This window comes from Cryptotermes secundus, unplaced genomic scaffold (genome assembly GCF_002891405.2).
Source record: "Cryptotermes secundus unplaced genomic scaffold, Csec_1.0 scaffold178, whole genome shotgun sequence".
NCBI lineage: Eukaryota > Metazoa > Arthropoda > Insecta > Blattodea > Kalotermitidae > Cryptotermes > Cryptotermes secundus.
The window spans coordinates 137,344-151,774 of NW_019728499.1; the positions used below are offsets into that span (position 1 = coordinate 137,344).

Here is a 14,431-nt window from a genome sequence, read left to right on the forward strand (position 1 = left end):
ACGACTACAAAATTCTTGCATCTATTTGGCAGTGAAGTTGCGAACACATTAAAATACAGAATTTCATGTCTCCCACTCACACAATATACAAAACTTGCAAATCTACATGGCTGTAGGTACAAAGTACTGCCTGTCTGTCAGCCTATCACAGTTAATTAATTTATACAAAAGCAGGAACAATATATCAGTACCCTGATACTGCAGACCTCACTAGTAATTAATACTAAGACAAAAAGTCCTAAAACACAGTGTTTCATGTGCACCACAGCTACCAGAACTGAAAATGCTATTAATATACCAGTAAGTTTATGGGATTACATAATTAAATATGACACTGTACAAGTGAAAATGCAGGCCTATGTTGACAATGTACATTTCCTGTAATAATAATAATGACAAAACTAAAGCAATCTCAGTGAAAGCATTATAACCAACACTCAAATGTGTTGGTCTTTGTTATGGTAATTATTATATAGTTCAATGGAATAATCAGATATTTAAAAGATAATTTTAACTGAAGCATGAAGTTCCAACATATAATTTCATTCCCTAACCTTGAATGAATCTCAACTGAAATAACATAGAGAAATATATTTCCCTCATCACAGTACCACTTACCACAAGCACTTTTTTAAAACAAACCTTATATATGACATATACAATACTTATAGCCCTAGCTTATCATTTTAAAAAATCCTTTTCACATAGGAAAGAATGTCCTAGCTCTTCTTAGGAATGGTTACCTCTAGTCACTTTAACTTACCGTCAGTACATCTGTGAAGCTAAGAAGTGACGTGACTGATTCGCCTGTCTTCACACATTTCAAAGAAATAGTGGTACCATCTGATCCAGTAATGAACACATTAACTTTGCCATTCTGAATCACATACACATTCTCATCTGGATCACCTAGAAATAAAAAAAAAAATCATTAATACTTTGTAATTTAACTGAATCATTTGAGATACGAGGTTCTCACTGAAGTAACTAAGAGGATTACTGTGTTCTGTGATGCCATGAAGTCTCGACTAACAAGACATTAGTAACAACTGACAAAACTACACGGCATCACATCCGTGAATATAATAATCTTAATTTAGTCAATATATTGGAAAAGACAGCTTGTCCAGGTTTCAAACACTGGACATGTTCTCCTTTCAATCTAATTTTCAACTTATAACCACTCTTACAACAAGGTCCTGTAGTATGTCAAATTTACGTCTGCAGTTACAAATTGATCTTTAGTAACAGAGCAGAATTAAAAAAAAATAAATAAATAAAGGTGTACTCCAAACTGAGTTCACATATTTTCCAGACATTCTTTACAATTTCACATACCTCATTGACTGCAGTGTTAATTTGTTACTAACACACAGAATAAAATGTACAACCTCACTAATTGAAATCAAGTATAGAATATCTCTCTAAAGCAATCTAAACTCCTTATTTCAATGGTCTTGTTTATTTGTCTTATATTGCTGTATCCTATCACAATTCATACAACACATAATTTAAATCACGAAAGCAAAATATGTACATGCTGATGCAAAATATGTTTCCATATTTTTTACATAAAATTTGCTTCAAATATCAAGTCAGTAACTACTTACTTGCAAGTCCCTTCTGTATTGTAAATATGTATTCTTCCCCCAGACAGGAAGAAAAAAATTAAAATTACAGCCCATTACATTAGGTTACATACACATATCTATTCTCAGAAAATTGTTCACCATAAAGGTAAAGCTGTCCTTGTGCTTAATTAATTAAACACCACATCATGAAGGCATACTAGGGAGTGGAGGTATAGCTCCACCATTCTTGAACTTGGCATTATATGGAGATGAGTGGCCAGCTTCATGTCCCAGCCACATTACACCCGGGAACACAGCCTTAATGTCTAAAAGGAGGTACATGAGCCCCAGAGCCAGTCTGGATGCTGCAGAATAGAGAAAAATCTCTTACCCTTGCCAAGAATTGAACCCCATCCAACCAGCACGCAGCCTGTCATGATAGCAAAATTAACAGGGTTCTCCCTGCATACCTACAGATATCTAAGCATAATAATATACACTTTTCTTTCAAAAATGAACTCTGACCTGATTTCTTCAGAGCATAAATCTTATGTTTCAAATGTTTAGCAAAAAAAAAAAAAAAAAAGGTTGTGACATATATATATATATATAAATCAAAGGGGTAAAGTCCTTAACAAGCAGCTGACAGTCACTCAACTGGTCATGAAATTTACACCTTTTATAGGATCCAATATTCATTACCATATGCACAGCAGTTCGTCACTGGACCTTAGACTCTGTTTTAAGAGGTTATCAGCCCCCTAAACCAAATAACAAGATGGAGAGCAACACCTGTCTGATGTTGACTGCTTATTCAAAGTGTTCACAGCTACCATCTCTATATGAAGGCTGTCTTCACCGTCCCTAACTTGAAGACATGTAAAGTTTCATAGACATGGGCAAATATATCTCAAAGCTCATACATAATGTGATGTCAGATTATAAAAGAAAAAATTCAATACATGCAGTTGAAAAAAAATTGTCAAATACTCAAAGAATTAAGGACAGATATAAACACACTTGAAAGAAAGCAGTCTTCTGGGATGTGCTCACAGAGTACTCTGTGAGCACTTGCTCACGCCAGTTCCTCACTTCCAGAGTTTCTTCTTTTTTTTTCTTCTACCCTGAAGATGGAGGCAATACGTTCCTCCAAAACATCAGTTAACACAATATCTACACGGCGCCACATCCTAGAAGACTGCTTTCTTCATAGTCACTGCCGTGAAAACATCAAATCTTACATAAACACACTTGTTTACAATCAAATAATAAAAGTGGTCCTTGTACTTAACTAATTGAGCACTATGCCATGAAGGCGTGCGGAGGAGTGAATGTATAGACCCACATTTTTTGACGTCAGTACTAGCTGGAGGTGGGCGGTCAGCTTCATGACCCTGCCGCTTTACCCCTTCCCCCCCCAGCACCCATTGGATAGGAGGGTTGGGTGGACCCCAGAACAGGTCTGGACAACGTGGAGGACAGAAAATTCTTGACCCTACCAGGACTTGAACTCTGACCCCTCAGTCATCCAGCCCGAAGCCAGTTGCTATACCAACTATGCTATCAGTTTTGTATAACCTACCAATTTTAAACAGGTATGATCCTGCAGGCAAATTCATTATTTCTGTATGCTTGCAGAGTTTCAGGAACACTGGTTTCTCAAAATGGCCAAACACCCTGAAAATGAAACTTCAAAAGAATTAACTTATTAATTGTCATAATGGAACTTCAAAATTATAACATGATAAAAATGTTTCCAAAAGTACACCTTCTAACATACCAACAAACATTACTACCAACATGAAATTAACATGACCTACATCCAAACCACTCTTGAATTCCAAATTTAATTGCTTCATAACCACCGAGACCTATATTCATATAACATTACTGACTGAGAATGATCTGAGGTATGAGCTCCTGAGGCTAAAACATAATGCTATTAATCCTTTATTATAAGAGTCTTGAAAGAATGTAGACATATTAAATCACAGTTATCTATTCCTTTCTGCATATTTATTTAAAATGTACTAATCTGTTTCATTTGGTACCTATATATACTCTCAAGAACAGAAGAAAAAGCAAATAAACGCCAATAATCCAGTCCATTAAAATCAAATAAAAATTATGAAGTAAAAATATCAATTTCTTTACAGCCTCATCTCAAAATATCTTAAAAAGTTAAGTGACTTTGTGAGGAAACAATTATTTACAAAAGAATGCATATGAACATATATAACACAAATAAAATGATAGTTTACTTTGACAGCCCCATGAACATAAAGGCATATGACACACCAAAAGTTGAGCCCCTCTGTTCCTGTCTCAAAATTCTTGTCACATTTGTATAAGCATTGCAGAACTCCGATCTTCACCTCACTACAAAAGTGGTATTTTTCACAATTGTCCTTAAAAGTTATTTCTTTTGTCAGTTCTTAAAACTTCTGTCTTCTCAGGAAATAAAGTGACAGCTGTCATATATGTTGGTTGCCCTCTTGGAACCAAACACAAATTCTGCAGAAAAGTGGCAATCCTTTGGTATATGACTTATGACACACGATTATGTGACTGCTTTAACAGCTTGTGTTTCAAAGCAACAAACCTAACCTCCTCAATCGCTTAAAACCCACTGATATCATTCTCGTTCATATTAACAACCATAAACCCCATAAATCTGAGTACATGTCTTAAAAGAATATGAATGTAAAGCATTTTCTTAAAATGTAAAAACCGAAGACATGACAACAAGGTGTTGAGCATTTACCTGATCTTTTTGTGGGTACAGCACTCTGAAGTCTCTGTACAATTCATTTCATCTTCACTCATCTGCATATAACTCAGAAAAAATATCTACTACAACATTCCTACATTAAACCATGTTTAATACTGATGAAAGTCAAAAAGAAAACAAGGCATATAGCAGCTGATTCAGTGGCAATACTGCTTCGAACAGTTACTGTATCTAGGAGGGACAGATTCAAGTGACATTTGAGGATCTCAGAGGGGACTACAAAGACTATGGTCTTCTTAGATGTGACACCATGCAGTTCTGTGAACAGGCACCAACTTTTCAGAGGAACCTTTTGCCTCCATCTTGAGACCGACCTAAAGATGCAGACAGCAGGTTCCTCTAGAGATCCTAGTGTCTATCTACAAGGCATCACAAATATCGAGATTGTAGTCTGGCTAATTCTAATTTGGAGGCAAATACCCTGCATCAGGCAACTACTGGGTCTAACCTTGAGACAGTGAACAAGCAAGATCATCTTCCATGTGCCTGAGACAATGACAAAGTACATGAACTGTCAGCAATAAATATATGAGACAGAAACCACAGCTTTCTAGGTGATCCATATGCGATGTGTTAAAACAGGCCAAGATCACTTCATTTCAGATCTCTTCAAATTTTCTCATATCATAATCCCATACCCCACCTGATGCTACATAGTCTGAGAAACTGATCCAGCATTGTAAAACAACCAAATTACTTACTTCATCCATGATATGTATGCCGTGTCTGTCTTGTAGTGCACTCAATTTTACCTGTTATTTCACAACATGTTACATGAGTAAGTAATTACTTACTTACTTACTTACTTACTCATGGGGCTGAGCCCTTCTGGAGGAGCTGCCAATTCTGCAGCTACTCAAGAATTTTCCAGCATATTGTGGAACCTGAAGGTTCATCACCATGTTCACAAGAGCCCTCCACTGGTACCTAACCTGAGCCACATCCATCCAATCCATACCATCCCATCCTATCTCTCTAAGATCCATTCTAATATTGTCCACCCACCTTCACCTTGGTCTTCCCTGTGGTCTTTCTTTCTGGCTTTCCCACCAATATCCTATACGTATTTGTCTCTCCCATTCATGTTACATGACCTGCCCACCTCATCCTCCTTGACTTGATCATTCTAATTATACATGGAGAAGAGTACAAGTTATGAAGCTCCTCATAATGCAGTCTTCTCCAACCTCCTGTCACTTCATCCATCTTTGATCCAAATATTCTGCCCAGTACCCTGTTCTCAAACACCCTCAGTCTATGTTCCTCCCTTGATGTCAGAGACCAAGTTTCACATGCATACAGAACCACAGGCAAATTTTTTGTTTTGTAAAAACAACCAAATGATATACAAAAATAACAGAACACATCAATCACATGATTTCCATAAGAAACAAGGATAAACAGTTCCAAAAATTATGCAACAGTTGGGTCATACCACAACCCCAGTGGTTAGTTGCTGGCTTCCTACTGCAGTAGCCTGGGTTTGATCCCAGGTCAGGTCATGCAGGATTTGTGGTGAACAAAGTGGCACTAGGGCAGGTTTTCTCCGAGTACTTCAGTTTCCCCTGGCAATTCTCTTTCCACCACATGCTCCATGCTCATCTATCAATTGGGGATGGTGCAATAAGCCAATTGGAGGCCAGCATACCAAGTATACTCAGCCTCATTCCACCCCATGAAATTAAAAAGTAGGCAATAGTTCCAAAATTTCGTCCATCCATCTTGTACAGCATATTATTTAAAATGAATAGAAAACAGTACACCAATCCTTTCCTTCTGACCAAGCTACGACCAAGTTCCCACTAAGGACAATATTATAAAGTATTTAGTATAATACCTGATGCTCTGCAGCATATAAAGAGCATCAGGAGGAACCCTCTGGTCATCTTTACTTGTAACATCTTCTTCTAGGTACTCTGCTGGGGGTTCCAGTACCTGAAATATAATAAATTGTAACTGTTTTAGAGAGGTAAATGCTGATAACACAAAGTCAGTACATGGGTTTTATACTGAAACTACTATTTCACTTCATTCATTACATTAATAACTCTAATGAAACAGCAATCTCACAAGCTCTGGCAGACTACAGGCCAAAAATATCCCAGAGTCTCTGATACCACACTAGGCACATGAATGCCGGTGGTAGGAGTTTCTGACATGGACAATGGCTCTCTTTTATATGTTACTTGTTTTTAACAGATTAAGGGCAGTACAGCAGATTCCTATTTCTGTGGTTCCTGCGCTGGCCACTCAGAGCAAAGGGAGCTCTTCTTTCAGGATTTAAGTTTCTGAACTTTGTCCATCATTCAGTATTCTGAAAGAACACATCATTTCCATCTTCAAGTGAAAGAGTGGAAAAGCACCTCTGGGTCCGTTGTGTGGAGCTATTTCAATCACTGGGCCAAGGTCTAGTATATGCCTCTTTCTCTTTTCACCTGAGAACAGAAACAGCTCTAGCTTCTGAAACATTGTCTTCTTTCAGAATACTAGACAATGGACAATGTATAGAAGCACAATAATAATATAATAATAGTATAATACACCACTATTCGAACTCTTCAAAATAAATTCTTCCTTATACCATGTCATATTTGAAAGCTTACCGTCTGTTTATTTCTTTGAAGATGTCACTGACTGATGAAATGTTATGAATAAAAAAATGGTCTCAACAAGCTGAACAGGAACAAAAGAAAAAAATTTTTAAGAGACAAGTTTGATCAACCTTCTGAAAAACAGTGTTGGTACGAAGGCAGATCTCTATAAAAAGAATAATTTCTCATTAAACATCAGCCCTTTCAACACTATTAGGCATGTTACAAGATGAGAGATGATATTTTGAACAAAATCTACCAGACAGATTATGTGTGTTAGTTCAAAGAATACACATTTCAGTGTGTACTGCAATAAAGTAGCCAATGCTAGCAGAAAGCCTCCAATCTACACAGTGTGGAAGTACTGACATGCCACCAATGTCACAGGACTGAGCATAGTTCATTAACCTCTTTCAGTTAGGAATTATGACAACTATTTGGATGAACTTCATTCATGACGACTACGATCATATTTTAGGCAATATACATTCCTTGCAGGATGGAAGCAATGAAAATGCACAAAATGCTACTGGACCACTTAAAGCCCAACATTTATCTCACTCTGACTCGACTTAAACATTGATGACACCTAATAAATAATGATTCAAAAGCTCTTAGTACTTCTATGCCTATATAAAATGTATCATTATCTGCAGGAAGTAACTGACACATGTCAGTAAAAAAACATTTCTCACCGTAAGTTGTACAGGCGTTGAATCCTTTTTAAGTTGCAACAATCTTCTCGCAAACCTCATAACCATTTTACGTTTTTTGCCTTGAACCCCATGAACTTGGCCTGATATTGATTTCACCTAAAATAAAATTTCATAAAATAATGAAGACACAACCTGCCAAAATTTTAATTTCTAAATTAATGCAATTTTAAGACTTAAACAAGGACTGCTGGGCAGAACTCACACAGACTGCTGCGAAGACTTCCAGTCCTTTAACTCTTGCATTTCTGTTACATTTAGGTACAATAATATAAGTTAATCCATTGATAAAATAGAAGTTAGCTTGTTCATTAGCATGCTGAGCTTGTGAACATTCACAGGATCAAATTCTACTCAAGTCAATATTTGTTAATTCTTGCAAATATAAACATGCTACATACAGATTATCGTCATTACCAACACCGTTGTTATTATTATTACAATAATCAACAACAACCCTCTTTTATGAACTGTGACTTACATCATTACAATAAATTTGTCAGATAACCTCACAGCATTGCCATGCTGATAAATACTGAATAGTTTCACCTTAATTAAACTTGCATATTTTTTTATGATGCACTACCATACAGAACGCTTTAACAAGTAGCAACAGCCATGCTCATCTGAGTGTTTATACAGTCACCATGTTTTTTTATTAATGTGGTGGCACCCACACGCTATGGGCCTACTGGAAAGTGCCATGTGTAGGAAATGTGGGCAGGAGAAGGAAACCTACCACATTCTTTGGCAATGTTCAGCTTCAGCTAAGCACTGAATACAGATCTTTGGTTCTGCCTGATTAGAGCCAACAGACATCAAGAAGGTTTCAATCAAGATGGTTATGGTTCTGGCTCTAGCATTACAGTCAAGGTTCTCTGAAGGGTCCTAATAAGAGTAGGACCCATCAATGGTCTGAGTGCTTGAGGTAACTAAAACACTCGTCTCTCATACATACATACATATACATTTGCGTTTCAGATTATTCACAAATGTGCACAGGCACAGAATATAAAACATGTCAACAAGCCAACAAGACATTGGAAGCATGTACATTCACAAACAAAATCACTAGCATATATAATCCATACTTGTCAAAAAAAACACATAAAATTGTTAAAAGGAAATACAGATTGCAGCAAATACACATACAATAGTTAAAAAGCAATACAAATTGCAACAAGTACACATACAATAGTTAAAAAGCAATACAAATTGCAACAAGTACACATACAATAGTTAAAAAGCAATACAAATTGCAGCAAGAATATGTGAGCACAGCCAAGGACATAGAGTTAAATGAAGTGTACACTGTCAGACACCTCTTGACAGGTCTTGACAGAAAAGCAGGAATTCCTCAACAGTATAAGAAGGGTTTTGAAGCAATACATCCTTTAGTTTCTCAATAAACTGTTTTTTGTCATGTACCAACTCAATTAAAAAATCAGGCAAACTATTAAAAACTTTTACACTCATACAATAGACCCCTTTTTGCCTCTTTGTTAGATGCGATTGAGGAACATGAAGGTTTCTAACTTGTCTTGTTGATTTACCATGAATTGTATGATTAAAAGTATAATGCCCCAGATTGTTTACCATTAGTATCATTAAAGATAAAATATATTGAGAAGCCAATGTCAAAATTTTTAATTTTTTAAAAACTGTTCTACATGATTCTCTGGGTTTCATTCCCAACATTATCCTGATGGCCCTTTTTTGTAAAAGAAAAATCTTCTTAGCCTCCCACGAGTTTCCCCAAAATACTATCCCATATCTCATAATTGAATGAAAGTATGCATGGTAAATCATCTTTAGTGTTTCAATATTGCTATACAATTTCATGTTTCTTATTGCAAAGCATGCCTTGCCCAATCTGGACAGCATCGATTCAATCTGTGACTTCCAATTCAGGGTCTTATCAATTTCAATGCCCAAGAATTTAACGTGGGTTTCCTGATGCAATATCTCATCATTAAACTTTAAATGTATAGACATATTATCTCGATTAGTTGTATCAAATTTTACCACTTTAGTTTTCTTCAGATTTAGAGACAGGCCATTAACTGCAAACCAACGGCTTAAAGAATTCAACACTAAGTTAGACCTTACTTGGATTTCATCAATATCAATACCAGACACTACTATGCTTGTATCGTCTGCATACAACAATAACCTATCATCAGTATTTAATGCTGATGACAGGTCATTGATATATAAAAGAAACAGCAAGGGACCCAAAATCGAGCCCTGCGGCACTCCATATTCAACAATCTCCCATCCTGAACAACATTTTTCATTCCCATTAGTATACAATTCCACTCTTTGCCTTCTATTTCCCAAATATGATTTCAACCATCTTAAAGTTTTACCACCAAGTCCATATACAGCCAACTTGCTCAAAAGGAGTCTTAAGTCAATGCTAATACCAGTATCCTTGAATGAGGAAAATTCACTAACCAGTGACTGTGTGTGACTATCAGCTTCTCAAGAAGATCTCTGCTCAATGGAATAAGTATGTAAGCATACAAATGAAATTTTGTATTGCATTTTGACTATGCCATTCACTTTCTCTGTAGCTTGGTTCATACTGATGTTTATGTGGCAGAGTGTATGGTGGTTAATTTCCCAGTATGGCTTTCATTTTTAGACCTGAACTTAACTTGGTCAGTTTAGTCACACACACAATTGTTATTAATGCAAATGACATCTTACTACATACATACTGTTTTAGGGTACACTTCGGATCATGTGACATGTCAAGTATCACTCATTTAATAATTTGGATCCTTACAATTACAGTTTCCATGATGTGAAGAATGTATAAAGAATCAACAAGATTATCATGAATCTCAAAACATGGTAAAAACAGAACACAGGAATGCAGATCATGTTTGATTACTTGGTTACCATACTGTGAAGCTGTTCCTCAGCTTATATTGCACAACACTGCAAAATGGTATTGAGAGGGAGGGTTATAACTTGTGTTGGTACATACAAAATGTAAATTTTCCCTGTGTGTAATTATTTACGCACTATGTCAGGAAGACATGTGGGGGAGCGGAGATATAGGTCAACCATTCTTCACCTCAGTACTACATGAAGGTGAGGTCAGTTTCACATCAGGGAAAGATCCCCCAGTACATAAATAAAGCATTTAAGCAGTACATACGCCTGTTTTTCAAGTTACATCAATTTTGTTGGCCAAACAAAAAAAACACACATAATAGCTTGGCTGATAAAATTTTTGGATATTTTTCAAAAGTTGGTACACATACCTTCCGTAGCATTTTACGGCCATAGAACAGAACTTTATCCCTTTTTCTAAAGCGAGGTCTTGTTGATCCAACACCTACAAATTCTTTTACTTCTGGCAAGAATTCTACAATAATAAAGAAACAATACCATAATTATTACATTTTTTTTATTGCTAGTGAGGTGGGACTAAGTCCCTTGTACTGCAGTCACTTCTGGCCTATTGTACCAGCCCCACATGATAGGTGAGGGTGACTGTGGGGCAATTGGTGGAGTGAAGATTGGCAGGGGAAACTGAAGTACTCAGAGAATACCTGCCCCAGTGCCGCTTTGTCCACCACAAATCCCACTTGACCAGACCCGAGATCGAACCCAGGCCGCCGCAACGGGAAGCCAGTGACTAACCACTTGGGCTATGGCGCGGCCTTAATTATTACATTACTCATATGCTATATCATAAAGTAATCCAGAAGAAAGTTGCATGCCAGCAGAGGAGCCACTGTTTTCTAACTATATGACCATGAAATCATGCTTGGATATGGTTCTTAAGAACTGGACCTTTGTACTTTGAAAATCTTCCAGCATGCCTAAGTTACTTGACATCTTACAGTTTTGAATATGTAAGTACCTAACAGCAGTTATGGTAACATCAGATTATGGAATCAATTTTCACTACCACATATCAGAATTGTGTACATATAGCCTTGGAAATGTGGCAATGAGTACAAATTTTTCATTAGTGTTCCATACAAATGCAATAAAACTGAGAAAATCACTCAAGCACTTGTTTATTTTTATTATATCATAGAAAAATTTATAAGAGATCCTAAATTCTTTTCTGTACCGTGCATATAAAACCTGATACAGCCTTGCATATACACATATGAATGATTATCTATACCAGTAACATGTGAAGACTTGCCTTTGTTTTTCCATTTTCGAGCAAGCACCAATGTACAGCCAATGACAACCGTTAAAAACAAGCCAATTATTAATAGGTATATGCCCTGTAAACAAATACATGAAAAACAAACACAATGTTCAGTACATACACACACCTATCTACTCTAATCTGTTCTATTCTATACTTGTCACATACGCTTGACTAGTCTCACTGCTATATTTCTTTCTGAATATTCCAAATGACACTTCATAAGGCTGACAAATTAGAGCAGTGTTTCTACATATCAAAACACTGAAAATATGACACCTCAGGTTCACAAAATGTTCAATGGGTTACTGAGTGTAGTAAATAAATCTACCTGATTGTCTTGCAAGTTTACAACAAAGTTTCCGAGCCATGTCGATAATACAAGAGATCCAATTGTGTCATTTACATGACTTAGCATCTTTACAACTTCCATTGTTACTTCTGAAGCCGTACTCCGACCTTTTCTTTACTCTACCACAACCCACTCCCAATAACTGATAAAACCGACAAGGCAGACGACAGATTACATTAGGTACTTGAGAGCCTTGAGAGCTCGAGAACCGTCAAAAGGTCAAAAGCAACAAAACCGTAAAGCTCACACACACCAGAGGCACCAGAGCGATCGCGATGATCGCGATGGCGGTGGAGGGCGCAATGGCAGTGGCGGTCACCGGCGTAAACGATGCATCGATTCTGTCATCCGGAAGAAGCGTTGATTTTGGCAGCGGTAGTTCATGAGCTTCATGAGGAGCAGGGGGAAGCAAGGTAAATATTCCTTTTATTGTGTACAATTATTACAAATATTAACATCACAATTAATATATTTTTCAGAGAGAAGCGTAAGAAAACGCGAATTCACGACCATAATCTGCTTCGTCAACATGAAGGAGAATTTCATACTTTATAACGGCAACTGCAACAACATGAAGAACGATTCTGTGTTTACTGTCGGATGCCAATTGAATGCTTTGATGATCTACTGGAACTAATTAAGGGAGATATTATTTAATTTTACTTCAGTAAGTTGCTGTGTTGTACCCATTGTTCATGCTAACACAGTGATGCGGGCATTCATCTACAGAAAAAGCATCTTTCAAATTAGTAGAAGAATACCAAAAGCAAATATTTTGCGACTTACACAAAGCCTTTGATTGAGTCAATCATGATATACTTACCAAAAAATTATGGAGTTTTATGGAATAACTGGCAAGTTTGGTGCCTTAATTAAATCTTACCTGAATGGAAGATATCAAAGAGTAACCCTTGGCCCTAACAGTTCTTTTAATAGCTCATCTAGTTGGGCAGAAGTACAATTTGGTGTACCCCAAGGTTCAGTTCTTGGCCCACTTATTTTCCTCTTGTATACAAATGATATAACTAAGGTTTCAATTAATGGAACAAACATATTCTTATATGCAGACGATACAAGTATAATAGTGACTAATCCAGAATACGCTGACTACAAATCAACCATGACCAGAATATTTTGCAATATTAATAAATGGTTCAGAACCAATCTGTTAAAATTAAATATTCATAAAACCCACACTCTCCAGTTCACTTAAATGAACTATGAGGATCATAATATGCATAATAATATTGATCAAAATTTACCGACTAACTTAGAGTGTATCAAATTTTTAGGCCTAAATATTGATAATAGGCTGTGTTGGAAGAATCATATTTATTACCTTGTTACTAAATTGAGTTCGTGTTGCTGGTTAAACCTATGATATCGTAGGTAGCTTAAGAATGATTTTATTTGCTTATCTACATTCTGTGATGACATATGGAATTATCTTCTGGGGCAGTTCTTCATGCAGGACAAAACTTTTTATGATCCAAAAGAAAGTTATAAGGATTATGCTTGGATTAAAGAAAAGAGATTCATGTAGAGACTCTTTCAAGGAAATGAAAATTCTGCCTTTGTGTTCTCACTACATATATTCCTTGATGCAACACACTATAAATAATATATATCTGTTTACAAGAAATACATAAGTACATAATATTGATACCAGACAGAATGTTAACATATTTCCACCGAGTACTTCTCTTACTAAAGTTCAAAAGGGTGCACATTATTCGGGTATAAAATCTACAATCATCTGCCTAAAGAGCTCAATTATCTAATAACCAGAAATCCTTTGAGCGTTCCTTAAAAAGATTTTTACATGCTAACTCTCTTTATGCATTAAATGAGTATTTTAATTACAAATGTACATAAATTTGAATGTTTTAACACTGTATTTTAATATAGTTGGTATGGGAGATGTGAGAGGTTGTATTGTGGTTACTTGTGAATTATGTCTGTTAATCAGTATATTATCTTTTTGCCTCGTATTGTTGTATGTGTTAGATAGTTAATGTGGGTGATCTTCATTGTGTGACTTTGTGTATGTGTTTGGTGACAATTTCCACATCCTGGGTGTTGCCTGTATGGATGTTTATGGAAAGTGGAGGATATGTATGTATGTATATGATGAGTCCTGTATCAATGTGTTTTGATTTATGGGAAAATGAAAGAAAGAATGAAAGATAATTGGTCATAAGTGTGTAAATTTATAACGCATTTAATTCAG

The 14,431-nt window shown here is 36.2% G+C and overlaps 1 protein-coding gene across 6 annotated transcripts in view; it reads right to left on the bottom strand.

The window, feature by feature from the left end:
- LOC111865167 (neuropathy target esterase sws) overlaps positions 1-12,488 on the bottom strand; it is a 74,925-nt gene extending 62,437 nt beyond the window's left edge. For 3 of the 6 annotated variants that reach the window (XM_023852957.2, XM_023852956.2, XM_023852952.2), the window contains exons 1-7: positions 12,181-12,488; positions 11,841-11,925; positions 10,942-11,045; positions 7,649-7,765; positions 6,200-6,297; positions 3,154-3,248; positions 764-909 (exon numbers count right to left, since the gene is read on the bottom strand). In XM_023852957.2, coding sequence (XP_023708725.1) covers positions 764-909; positions 3,154-3,248; positions 6,200-6,297; positions 7,649-7,765; positions 10,942-11,045; positions 11,841-11,925; positions 12,181-12,282 — 747 coding nt within the window. In that variant the 5' untranslated portion in view covers positions 12,283-12,488. Of the gene's footprint in view, positions 1-763; positions 910-3,153; positions 3,261-6,199; positions 6,298-7,648; positions 7,766-10,941; positions 11,046-11,840; positions 11,926-12,180 lie in introns of all 6 variants that reach the window. The other 3 variants (XM_023852955.2, XM_023852953.2, XM_023852951.2) reach the window with 1 other exon arrangement.
- Between the last annotated feature and the right edge of the window lie 1,943 nt (positions 12,489-14,431).